The sequence below is a fragment of the Triticum dicoccoides genome, chromosome 5B (assembly GCF_002162155.2).
Source record: "Triticum dicoccoides isolate Atlit2015 ecotype Zavitan chromosome 5B, WEW_v2.0, whole genome shotgun sequence".
Lineage (NCBI taxonomy): Eukaryota > Viridiplantae > Streptophyta > Magnoliopsida > Poales > Poaceae > Triticum > Triticum dicoccoides.
Window position 1 is genome coordinate 712,276,141 of NC_041389.1, and position 13,219 is coordinate 712,289,359.

At 42.9% G+C, this 13,219-nt stretch overlaps 2 protein-coding genes across 3 annotated transcripts; one reads left to right on the forward strand and one right to left on the reverse strand.

Annotated features, from left to right (window-relative positions):
* Nucleotides 1–1,200: 1,200 nt before the first annotated feature.
* LOC119306813 lies at nucleotides 1,201–3,324 on the reverse strand. The gene is made up of 3 exons (XM_037582933.1): nucleotides 3,195–3,324; nucleotides 2,976–3,051; nucleotides 1,201–2,578 (listed from the first exon to the last, which is right to left on the reverse strand). The coding sequence occupies exons 2-3, from the start codon at nucleotides 2,976–2,978 to the stop codon at nucleotides 1,427–1,429; spliced, it is 1,155 nt and encodes a 384-aa protein (XP_037438830.1). The 5' UTR covers nucleotides 2,979–3,051; nucleotides 3,195–3,324; the 3' UTR covers nucleotides 1,201–1,426.
* Nucleotides 3,325–8,363: 5,039 nt separating this feature from the next.
* Nucleotides 8,364–12,575, forward strand: LOC119312874. 2 transcript variants are annotated; one of them, XM_037588653.1, is made up of 3 exons: nucleotides 8,364–8,555; nucleotides 9,915–10,077; nucleotides 10,966–12,575. In XM_037588653.1, exons 2-3 carry the CDS (start codon nucleotides 10,014–10,016, stop codon nucleotides 12,165–12,167), a joined length of 1,266 nt encoding a protein of 421 aa, XP_037444550.1. In that variant the 5' UTR covers nucleotides 8,364–8,555; nucleotides 9,915–10,013; the 3' UTR covers nucleotides 12,168–12,575. The 2 variants fall into 2 exon arrangements, with proteins under 2 accessions (XP_037444550.1, XP_037444551.1); XM_037588654.1 differs by lacking the exon at nucleotides 8,364–8,555 and adding an exon at nucleotides 8,574–9,025.
* The last annotated feature ends 644 nt before the right edge of the window (nucleotides 12,576–13,219 follow it).

The following is a 13,219-nucleotide window of genomic DNA, read 5'->3' on the forward strand; positions in this document are numbered from 1 at the left end:
ATAATTGGTGCAATATTTGGTCTAATATTAGTTGCACGTTAAACACGTTGAATGCTCTCCATTGGAGCAGTCTAGATCGTTGGATTGACTTAGTTTGATGGCCGAGATCAGTTGGATCTGTCCCTTCGGGTCCTTTATATTGACGTGCAAGACACAATAATATTTAGGCAATATATTAATTGCACGCAGATATTAGGTATGTTATTATTTGTGTGTTAATTCTATGGTTAGTGCAATATTTGATATAATATTAATTGCACGTTAAACACGTTGAACGCTCGCCATTGGAGTAGTCTAGGTTGTTAGATTAACTTAGTTTGATGCCCGAGATCAGTTGGATCTTCCCCTTTGGGTCTTTTTATATTGGTATAGATGCATTGTCTACTTGTTGTGCTGGTGTTCACTGGTTGGTATCGACAACTAGGATACAAAATCCTTGTCTAGGTCATATCCGAACATGGATACCGTGAGGCGAGGGCCTTTATTCCTTCTTGGAGTTGTTGTTGTGGAAGAAATCAGACTTAATAGTTGGCGTCGTATCTTGTTGTCTACATGTTGTGCTAGTGTTCACTGGTTGGTATCGATAACTAGGATGAAAATCCTTGTCTAGGTCATATCCAAACGTGGATACTGTGAGGCGAGGGCATTTATTCCTTCTTGGAGTTGTTGTTGCGGAAGAAATTAGACTTAATCATTGGCGTCGTATCTTGTTGTCTACTTGTTGTGCTGGTGTTCACTGGTTGTTATCGACAACTAGGATGAAAACCTTGTCTAGGTCATATCTGAACGTTGATACGGTGAGGCAAGTGCATTTATTCCTTCTTGGAGTTGTTGCAGAAGAAATCAGACTTAATCGCTGGCATCGTATCTTGTAGTGGTTCGAATGTGATTGAATATGTTATATATGTACTCTGCTTGTTGATGTTTTTGGCCTCGTTGCCTTACATCAACTATAATAAAATATGGATGTGTGCCTGACAATAATGTAGAGGCCTGGAGTTCCTACCCCCTTTTTAAATAAAACAAAATTCATTATTAGCAACATGGATGTAAATTATGTTTATACTCCTAATTTTTGTAAGTAAATGGTATTGGGGCCTGATCAAACTTAAGAAAGTTTGACTTGCATGCCATCCAAAAAAGACTTACATTTAGGGATGTATTAGTTTACATTCGTGGATTACATAGCAACCCTAGGTGTAAGAACAAGCATGTAAAAATTTGGAGAAGTGTAAGTCAGACACGAATGTGACAGATTGGAAGACCATTAAATGATAGCCAACTAATTGTATGTATTTACAAGAAGAACTGAACTAGATATTATAGATATAGAACAAACATGTTAGAACTTATAACACATGAGCGCAGGTGCAACTAACAAATTTTGTAAGAGGAAATATCACCCGTAGTGCTTCACTACTGGGCATCATTTTCCTCTGGCTGTCCCGGCCATTGCTAGGAATAGAATCGTAGTGATCACAATGCAGAAATGTGTGCACAAGGAAGCCAGGTCAGCAGAGGAAGCAACAAGATCTGATAAAGCACGATGGGCCAGACGGTTCCTTAGCTGGGTCTGTGACAGGAGCCTCCATGAGAGACCAAACACAATAGCCGATGCCGCAAATAGTAGGAAACAACTGGTCAACATGCTGGGCGAAGTGTTGCGGATGGCTGTTATCGACACCGCCAAGAATCCAGTGAAGGTGACTCTTGTCAGTTCCAACGAAGCCGTTGTGGACGCTTGGACAGCGCCGGGTGCTTGGTCGGCGAGAAGGGATCTCCGATCGACGGCGATTTGATACGCAAGTTCGACGATTATCAATACTGGAGGTGCGAAGAGCATCAGGGCTGGAGGACCCATGAGCTTAAACATGACAACCATCAACACCGTGAAGGTACCACCAGCCATGATGCTGTCGAGCATCAGAGTTAAACACACAATCTCTCCCTCTCCCCTTTTCTTGAAGTATAAAGGGGGGATCATCTCGAGGTACATCATGCAGACACCAAGAGCGCAAACTATGAAGCTGATGGTGCCCACAAGCCCGACCTTCTGAACCATCTGATTCTCATGACCTTCTAGTGCCAAACCTTCAAGCCCCAGAAAGAGGATTCCAGTGACGCCCGTCAAGAACTCATGCGATTCATCCAGTACCTTGTGCAGATCCGGTGAATACGGGTCACCATTTCCGCCGAGGCAGTACGAGACCGCTCGAACTAGGATGAAAGCTCCACATAGGACGCCCACGGCGATTAAAACTTGTTTGGAGACAACGAGCTGCGCCATGAAGCAGGTGAGGATGAGGAGGCAAGAAGATGAGAGGGTTGCCAGGCTCGCCGTCACCGGGGCAGGCTCGATGTTACCCATGTTCGGGAACCTCTTGGAGAAGCAGCACACGAGCAAGGGGCAGATAGCGGTTATTAAAGTGATAGCTGCCATGGCAAGCATGGCGAAGAAAGCAGGGCGCCCATACACATTGAGGTCGACCTTGTCAAGAGACAGTGCTAGAAGCACTGGGCATACCATGACCACAGCTCCTTCGGCCAAGCTACGGGAACGGTTCATCAGTTGAGCGGCCTAAATAAAATAAATAAGTCAGAACATTGAATGGAAAGTCGCCATCTAGATTCTTTTTTGAAGAATGATCAATGGTTTTGCAATTATGTACGCGTAGAGACTTATAAACACCCAAGGGACAAATTAGCATTCAACTTTATCCTATTGAGAAAGAAGATTTAACTTTATTCAAAAAAGCTTGGAATTTCAAAACTGGAGACTTAATTAAGTTTCATTCATCAGAGAAATTAACATGTAACTTTATCATATTGTGAAAAGACCATTTAACTTATGCAAAAAAGCTTGGAATTTCAAAACTGGAGACTTGATTAAGTTTCACTCAACCGGAATAGTGGGGAAGGAAAAAGTATATGCCGCCTGTTCAACGGATATATATAGAGAGAGCTAGGCTGCTTACCATCTGAACGAAAACCAAGAATCGACCAGAGATAACTTGGTGAAGTTTGGGTCCGCAAACAGCTTTGCTTAAGTTCCTGTAGAAGTATATCACGTTTCATTTTGTCAAACTCCGTTATAATTGATCATCTTTTTTATGGACAAAAAGCGAAAATCATATAGGAAATAATGTAAGGACGAACGAGAAGAGGAGGCCAAGATAAACCTACGAAGCTCTTACCCTTTGCTTGACGATGATAAACAGAGCTTATCTGGCCCTTGTCTTTGCTGAAGGCGGACTGGAGCTGTATATGAACCTGCCCGCCGGTAGCAGGCTTGAACACAGGTGCATTCTCAAGCGAAATACCAAAGCAAATCACGCGGAAACAACACTGCCTGTAAGGAGATGCGAAGCTTCGAATGGGGGTCAATATAATGATTAGCAACAAAGTTGACATGCATGTAGAGCGCACTGAGATACCCTAACTAGGAGTTGGTAGAGAAGAGCCATCAAAACCAGATTTGTCATTTTATTTTTTCTTAGCTAGGATTCTAATCTTATCAGGGCATAATAATACGGCATCACTTAATGATAGGCAACATATCGGTCGGCAAGGAAGCGTTCGTTGGCGACTTCATTAATCCTTAAGCTCCACGACTCTAGTACTCCAATTAATAAACCCTTTGTGTGTTGCGCGCGCGTGAATAAAGTACATGACAGTCTTGTTCGTCTACAAGAGATGGAAACAACATGCATGCAATCTTTTAGGACTTACTGCGAAATATTTAATAAAATCTAGGCCTCCGGCGAACATTCATGTACTGCCAAGAGTAACTTGGGACATCTTGCCTGAACGTTCATTTTATTTAAAACATAATATGACATTTTGTAAAGCTAGTGCCGATGTAGCAAGAGCAAATTATAGTGTATTATTTTTCTCATCTGAATGTGATATTTCATCAAGATTTTTCAGTGATAGTATCAACTTTGCTACACAAATGCACCATTCCCATTTATTTTTCGGACGACGAACACTGGGACGCCACATCATTATACTGAGTACTTATCCATTGATTTAGGTCTTTTGGCAGGGTTATCGTGAAATGGACCAGTTAATCAGATGCCACATTGGTAAGAGGAAGCCAACGAACTTAGTGCTCGATGACAGCAGCGATAGACAACTTGAGGGTAAGAATGCTGAAAGAAAATTTTATGTATGCTCGTCTCTTTTGGTTTGGAAAATGTAGTCAAATCTATTAGGAAATGCCAGAACATTCGGATTTTAAGCATGGCAACCCGAGTGTTTTTCATGGCAACTTTAGTTGACGTGAGGTGGCAAGTATAGTTGGTAAACATGACAATTTTCTGAGACAAAATTGGCATGTTGACCCATTAAAGTTGCCACCTCGAGTCAACTAAAGTTGCCATGAAAAACGTCCTGGTTGCCATGCTTAAAATTCGAATGTTCGGGGTTTATCGGGGGTCTAATCTATTAACCAAACTAGTAGTACAAACACCACTGAAAATACATAAACTATTACAGGGTCCCTGGCAGAAGATCATTGTCTTCCTCTTGCAAGGCTGCATTCCAACCCATAACCGGAGCCATGATGCCACTATTGATGGCATGCATGACGTCGTCAAGGCCATAGTACTTTCGGACCATGGCATTGGAGGAAAATCCGCAGCCGCTTGAAGAGTCGCATATCCAAGACTCAAACCTACAAAACTTCTCAGAGGCTCTCGCTGGAGGACCAGGCTAGATGACCAGAATACAAAGGGATGCTACTACCTCTGTCTCGCCAACCAACCTTGTAGAATCATACCTCACCAGCCAGTGCTACCACCACCATCGATGTGCCACCAGACTCGATGAAACCTTATTCGCCACTAGAACACTAACCCCAACCTATCTAGCTGGATCTGACATGGAGGGCCTCAGGATTCTTCAACACTCACACGACCAAGGAGGCAAGCATAGGAGAGGGGAACCCTCGGGCTCGACACCATGTTACATGGTGTGGAATGACACCTTGCCACTGGGAAGAAGGCATGCAACAGTCATACTTTCAATAAAATCTATGTGCCAAACGATAATCCATGAGAAACTAACACTGAGAAGGGCCATAGGATAATCCCAACTCCATCCATACAAAGGAGCGGGACACAAATAGACAAATCTCACAAGTTCCCCTAAAAAGTTGTATTTGGCTAAGCTTCATCGAACGGAGATCGAACTGGAGAACAAAAACAAACCGCAACACTATCCCCTGTGCAGGACACCACTGTTGTGGACAAACGCTTGAGGACCCTACAAGAATGGATCTGACACACATACCTGGGATTCCCTCGCCCTCTTATTGTCTTAGCAAGCGGTGGAGGGCAGGGGAACCCGCAGCGACACCGGACCGAGGGGAAAAGTTTTCTGCCTCTTGTCTTCTAAACCGTAGAAAAATGATTTTTCAGAGTCCCCAACATGTTATGATTTGGGTACCTGCTCATCCCTTGGGCTCAAACCAAGCATGGAAATATCACCCCACACAAATTTCCAAGTGCGAGCATGGCCACCGACTTTTCTATAATTTAGCATTTACAAAATAAATTTTAATGTGCTTTGTTTGTCACATATCAAAAATATCCAACGGATGAATTATATAAATGATTATAATCATTTAGGACAACTCATATATATAGACATTAGAGAGAGAGAGAGGGAGGGAGGGAGAGAGAGAGAGAGAGAGAGAGAGAGAGAGAGAGAGAGAGAGAGAGAGAGAGAGAGCAAGTATTTTGGGGTAGACCACTCACAACTCATCGAGAAGCGATTTGGCAGTGATGATGAAGATATGAGACAAATTTTCCCCCTTGCGGAGTACCGAAGGAGCATTCTAGAACTGTTTGGCCCTGATCACAAATATCTCTATGTGGGGGCGGCAAAAAAACCTCTCAAACTTGCAGGCAAATTGAATACATGGGTATATACAATGTTTCCGATCGAAGGACATTGGTGGAGGTGGGTCCAACCCGCCCCAGCCTTAAGACGCGTGGGACGGGCAATGTCCCCTATGGGGCCTAAAATCCCTCATTTTGCAGGCCTTTGTGATCCGAGGAAATATTGTCCTATGAATTTTTCGAAGTTTTTTATGGGTCCGACAAATTTCCCGAAATCGCACCACCACAAAAAGGGAAATATGCCTTCTTGCATTTTATTAGTATGCTAGTCTAAAAAAATTAAAAACATTCTCCCTCCGTTTCAAATATAGTGTTTCCTCTATTCCCGTGCTTCAACTTTGACCATAAATTTAACCAACGAGACCGACTGCGGTGGGAGCAAAAGTTATACCAGTGGATTCATATTCAAAAGAAGTTTTTAATTATATAATTTTTTTTCCCGCCGCAGTCAGTCTAGTTGGTTAAATTTATGGTCAAAGTTGGACTTCGGGAAACGCGGTCGCATTATATTTTGGAATGGAGGGAGTAGGAATTAAACATCAAAAGGGATCGCTACATTTTAGATGTATCCACTTCGCCCTCCCTGCACGTCGACTTCTACATGATATGCCCCGCCCCACCGTCCTAGACGCAAGAACGGCACCGTCCGCGCACGGTCTTCGTCATGTTGTTGGGTTCTTCCTCATCGTGTTTAATGTTGCCAAAGAATGCGTCATGCTTGAGCTCGAGTAAACAAATACGTTTTGTTCTATTGAGAGCAACCTGCAGGGGGGACACGCGACCCAGAGTTACCTCAATTATGCATTGCACATGCATTCACGGTGGAACCACTTGTGCAAATGGTTGATAAGTATATTAAATTTGTTCAAGGATTTTATTTGCAAAAAAAAAAAGAAAAATTGTTTCAGGATTTCTGGCATGCGCGTTTAGTGGGAGGAGATGTTTTCTTTGACTACGAGACGCCTATGGTGACTCCGTCAATCTCAAGATGATATGTCGGCTCAGTCTTTAGTAGGTGCTCGTAGGGATATGGTGTGTGTGTGCGTTCATAGGGTGTATGCGCGTTTATATGGACCCTTGTAATGTGTTAAAGAAAATGAGTATATTAAATTGACACTATAGTACATTATCTAGTTGTATTATATATATGGCTAAGTCTAATTACTCAGTCCCACCACGATCTATTATTAAATCCCGGTTGTACATATCGATATTGTAGATTAAGTACCGACCACCGATGGTTTGAGAAAGCAATCGTTCAAGAAAAGAAAATGGGCATGTGTTAGTTGTTGGCACTTTCATGCAGTTGGCACCGCGTACGACCCCTCCTTCCTCGCTCCTAGCTACTCCCTCCGTGCCATAATGTAATACATTTCTTAACACTACACGCTAGTAGTACGTTTAAGTTGCATACACCTTACCTCGGCCATGGCTAAAAATGGGTTTTATAACAACTTCGTTTATTCCCACCCAACGAACAAGAGTTTGAACATCTCGACCCACCACCATGGCAGCTGGCCTCTTGCCTAGCTAGCTTGTAATGCTTTCCGTCGACCAGGAATTCTAGCCCACGTGACGGAGGTGGCTTGCATGCTATTTCCGCCGGTTTCCTTGTCTTGGGTAGTACAAGATTTGGCAGACGGATGAGCTAGCAGCATAGGGCCGAGCATATACGTGCCCCGAACCAGGCGTTGACGAGAGCCTTAGTTAATGGGGTGGCGACATGGACTGTTTGGGAAGAAACGATGGCGATTGGCTCTACATTCTGACTTTCAACATGGATTAGTCATTATTGGTTAACGTGCCAATCAGTTGCTGCCGCCTCCTATCTTCTGACCCCGAATATATTTTCATAGGGAAACGGGGGCAGCGCCCCTTGGCGCCATAGCAAACAACCATAATGACATTCTGACTTTCAATATTGTTTACGCATCTGAATTAATCATAACTTATATGTACGTATAGATTTCTTGTGGTGGAAAATTGCTTGTACGTGTGTTCATAAAGGTGGGTGTGTGGGTTTCCACGTGTGTACTGTTTTTGTAAAAGTAGTTATTCTAGCTCTGAATATATATCATTTATAGGTGCATGCTGATTATACTGCTCCATTAAGAGAGTGCATGTAGCAGTTGTCTTACTCCCTTCGTTTTTATTTACTCTATATACTAGTTTTATCTTATACTCCCTCGATATAACTTTTGCTCCCGCCGCAGTCAATCTCATTGGTTAAATTTACGGTCAAACTTGAATCTCGGAAAGTGCAGGCGCACTACATTGTGGAATGGAGGGAGTATCAATCTTTATGAAGTTTAACTATGTTTATAGAAAGAAAACAATATAAAGATTTACAATAACAGTCCAATAAAATATGAAACCCCGAAATCGTCCTCGGACCTCTCTTGTTATATATGGACCTGGCTAGCAAACTTGCTTCGTCTTCCAACCTCTCATAATCTGCACGCCAATTCATTGATCGGTTCAACCGTCGAGCCTCCTTCAGAAGAAAACCATCTATACAAGCGCAGGAGCCGGCCATCGGGGCTGAGATCAACAGATAGTCTAGGGGTGGAGTTTCTCAAGCCCCTACATCTATATAAGCAAGCATATCCATCATTCTGTAGCGCGCAAGAGCATCGTCGATGTGATATATAGGTACGTGAGGTCTGGCTATGTACTCACTATGTTGTTTGTTCGTGAGCCCTCTTCCCTTGTACAGGGGGGGTGTGTTCTTACTTCTTACTCCTTCATTCGTTTCATTCTAGCTAGCTGGCTATATATTACCTCTAGCCTTTTTCTTCTCATTCATGCATATGCAGTTGTGACACAATAAAAGAAAACCCAGACCAGAGGTAGTCGACATGATGATGGTCATTGGCAAACATCAGGACGGGTCTCAAGCAAGAGATTCAAAATATCAGGACGTTCATATGAGGTCGTCGGATGTTCATAGAAGGCTCTCAGTAAAATTGATTTTGGTATATTCAGGTCACTGATGGCTCTCGTTGAGAGTCGTCTAAGATATATCACATGCTTTCATTGCGAGTTTTCTGTGGCTCATCAAAGACGGCCGGGGACCCATCAGTATAGATGTACTCATGACAAATGGGTTGCAGGTTCAATAGGTGATTTTAATTGCTTCAGGTGTTACTACAAAGCAATTCATGTAGAACCGTCTATGATCTAGAGCATATTTTTTCCAAGCTTGAAAAAGTTCTGAAAACTTTATACAGGTAAAAAAAAGAAATTTGTTAAAAAAGCATCACAAGTGCTAAGAATTGTAACTAAACTATCTAGAAATCAAAATAAAAACTAAACTATCCACTTTGTTGTTTTTGCACCGGACACAAAATTGCTTGTTCTTTTATCATTTTGGATGAAAGTTTTATTAGGTAGCTTAGTATAAGACTGTTAAGAGGTTTACTAAGCATGAAAATATTAGTTATTATTTTCAGAAAATATTGAGTTTTCATCTGTGATGCACCAGAGGTCTTATCTGTTATACGAAGGATTTTCTATCTTAAATTTGGAATGATAGAAAATTTTGACAAAAGTGATTTTATTGTCTCAAAATGGATCCTTAGGAGGATACAAAACACAATGAGCACATCTGGTCTTTGCATAGCTAGGATGCAGACCGCCAACACCAACGCACACACAAGAACACGCCGTGTGGGGACTTTACGGTCCCCATGCAAGTAAATCCAAAACTTAGTTTCATGAACTTCAACTAAGTTTTGAATTTATTAAAATTTAAAAATCAAGATTCTCAATGTTTGAAATTTCTCGCCATTTCTTGCATGGGGACTAAAGATGCATCCCGAGGCAGCAAATAGCAAAGTCATATATGACCAAAGCTATGCATATGCGAGTAAAAAAACCAAAGAAATCGGATCCACAATGACCAAACTACAACAATGACTACTCACATGCATGGATCATGTAGGAATCTTTTGCTTGATCGTCGATTAATGCAGGGCTATCAATGATGAGTTTGCTACCATTGCATTGCAGTGCCAGGTTAGATCGACTACGTAGCTGCACCAAGTTGGCCCATCCATTGGCCAGTGGGCTGCGAAAACCTCTTCACACAAAGTCGATAATAATCAACCAATGGGGCGCCAGCAGACAGTCAAGTCACGCGATGTACACCCTCTAGTGCCACCAGGATTCATCGGTAAGTCTATTGCGACTTTCTTCAACGTCCAAATTGTTAACACTTGTGACATTTATGTATATATATCTATATGTAGGCATGTATTTTCATTTTTGTAGAAAAAGAAAAACAAGCTAGATAGAGAGGGCCACAGAGCCCTTGCTCAACCTACAACCCACAAGAGCTGGACCGGGAGGTTGCAACGACCACCAATATGTTAATCAACCATATGTAAAGTTTGATCAAATTACTAATACGTTTTTTTGTGTGTTGTTCTTCCTTGCTGTTATGCTTTCATTCACTGAGTTTGACCTATCAGCCTAATCCATATTATTTCCAAGATATTCTCGAAGCAAATATGGTGGTGTGAATAGTTGTCTCCGCGAGTCAAATTGTTTTCATCCGGAAGCGATGCATCCATCATTATTTCCTGCGGGTTCAGGACTTCATCGAGGATTTCCACAAAAAGTTGCAAACGAGTCTTTTCCTCATAGTTGACATATCCAAGGCCTTCGACCCAATGAACTGATGCTACCTACTCTATGTGTTGCAGTCCCTAGGGTTTGGCCAGAAATTACGAGGTTGGACCTCCATGTCGTTGTCCCTCCCATGTGCTCCTCAACAGAGAGGCAGCTCCCCCCACCCACCCCACCCCGCCCCCTCTTTCCCCAAGCAAGGGGCCTCCAGAAGAGACCCACTGTATAATTTATACAAAAATATATTTTCTAATCCAGCGAGAATTCATGTAAATATTCAGGGTGGCATGCCTGAACTTTCTATGTATGTACTGCATTATCGTAAATGGGGTGTTTTTATTAAAAACAGGCACAAGAATAATTTATTTGATACACAGACAGATAATATATATTTTGATATATATGATCTGATCATCTTCTTTTCTTATTTCAGAAAATCTTGGGGTATCGGATGGAATATGCCTCATAGCAGTGACATGCACACTGGCCTGCTGTCTAGTCAATTTCCAAGTGTCTCAATTAAGCGATGATGGTTTTACCAACAAAGAATATAGCGAGTTGGTAACTGGCACAGTGGAGGTTGCCATCTCCGTCCCATATATAGTTGTGAAATCGCACGAGTGCTTGTCCAATCTGCGGGTGCGGAAGTCATGGATCACATGCCGTCCTAATGTCTGGATTTTCAGAGACGCAGTCATTCTTGTGCTCATAGCTTACGTGATATTAGTGGACATCAGCTTGAGCTTCGTCTGGCTCGCCATCTTTCCTGCCATAGCCCTTGTTTTCATACGAGCGATGCACCTCAAGTTCAGTCGGCGTACAGGGGGCAGCAGTCGTAAAGTTAATCAAGGATCTTCTCACGCCGCTGAGACTAAAATGAGAACTATGGAGGTTGGGATCATTGTGATGATGACGCTGGGGGCGCTACTGCTTATGGACCAGCTTCCAGACCATGCAGCTGCCCAGTTCACCATTTCACAGTTCCTCCTGTTCCTAAGCTGCACGGTGGCGGCACTGACGCGCATGGTCATGAAGCTGCCCGCTGGCGCCTCACCCGGCATAGCACTGGCGTCGGAGATGCTCCACAGGACCCTGCTTCTCCTCCTGCTGGCGACGGCGCACACGGCGGCCGCAGAGTGGCTGGGCGAGGATGTTGTTCTGCTATGCTTGCCGGAGGTCATCCCTGTGCTTCTCTGGTTCTGCCTCCACCTCGACCGTAAACCAGGCAGCAGCTCCATCATCAGCGTCGACAAGTTGAAGCCATACAGAAATAGGCTCATCTTCCTCGGTGCAATGGTGGTAGCTCCTCCTTTTGCTTACCTGGCCAACTCCATGGATGAAGTTGGGCTCTCCGGCTGGTCTACGGCATTCCAGGTGTCATGTGGCGTCTCAGGGATTCTGACCTGCTACCTTGTGTTCATGCTAAGTCACTGGCCGAAGCAAAAAGTAGCAGCTGCTGGCAAGGATGGTGGGGCTTCCGGTATGCTCAAATTATGGGCATACGCTTTACTCATAGCCGCGGCTGCGTCCCTGCTGCTCAAGTGTCTGGTTTCTTCCCGGCTTGGCCTGCAACTACCACTGCATGCAACGGTTATATACGTTAGTAAGTTTTTGGGTTTTAACTACTCAAATTAGTATAATGATCTTGTGTTGTGCTTGTAAAATACATGGTGCTGTATGTGTGTACATACGTACATACATATACGGCGGCATGTATGTGTGTCAGTTTGCATGTTAATACTGGAGTCTTGGGTGCACACGCATCGATTAGCTAGTTAGTTAGTTGTGAAGGAACAAGCAATTTATCTAACAAGCTAGTGTAGTCTGTACTGTACTAGTCTTGCATGTTTGCTTGCTAGCACCACCTAGTACTTGTACATGTTGCATTTGCGCGAGTAGTATAGTTGGTAAGAGGGAGAGAAAGAGAGAGAGTTAGCTACCTGGATTGCTAAGCTAGTCATGTATGCATCTGTGTGATATTTGAAGACTATATACAATTAAGGACTGTGATATCTGGCACACGTGTGCCAGATTGCTAAAGTACCACACTACTCTTATCCCTTTGATCCCACCTCCTACCGAGCTGCAACATCCAGCTGCACTAGCACACTTAACTGATTACATACAACTTATATGCTAGTTGTATCTTCCCGAGACAGCAAAATTACCAGACGCGGCCTCGTTTCGCTCGATCGAACGAGTGTTTTCAACTCGGCTCTATCGTAGGAGCGCTGAAAACGCTTCCATTGATTTTTCTTCCTCCCGGTTTTTATTTTCAAATCGGTTTTCTTATCTCTTCGGTTTTACACTAGTTAATTTACGTGGGAAGAAAAAAAGCACTTAAAAGGGGAGTTGAACTCAGGTCTAATGCATGTCTACTATGCCTAATAACCAACTCATCCACCTTAACTTGTTGTCCATAGTATGTAAACAACGGAATTTGAACCCTTCTTTTTTCTACCATGTCAACAAAAAGCTTAATTTTAGGCTTGATAACTTTGGCCGAGCAGCATGATAACTATCACATATGCATGCTGATAACTTCAAACATTAACACCCTGGTTTAAAAAATGACATGATAAAGCTGGTAACTATATCATATCATGAGAAGGCCAGTAACTATAGCGTGGAAACCACAGTAAATTTAACATGTGCAACATCATAACTTTGCACAAAATTTAACGTGC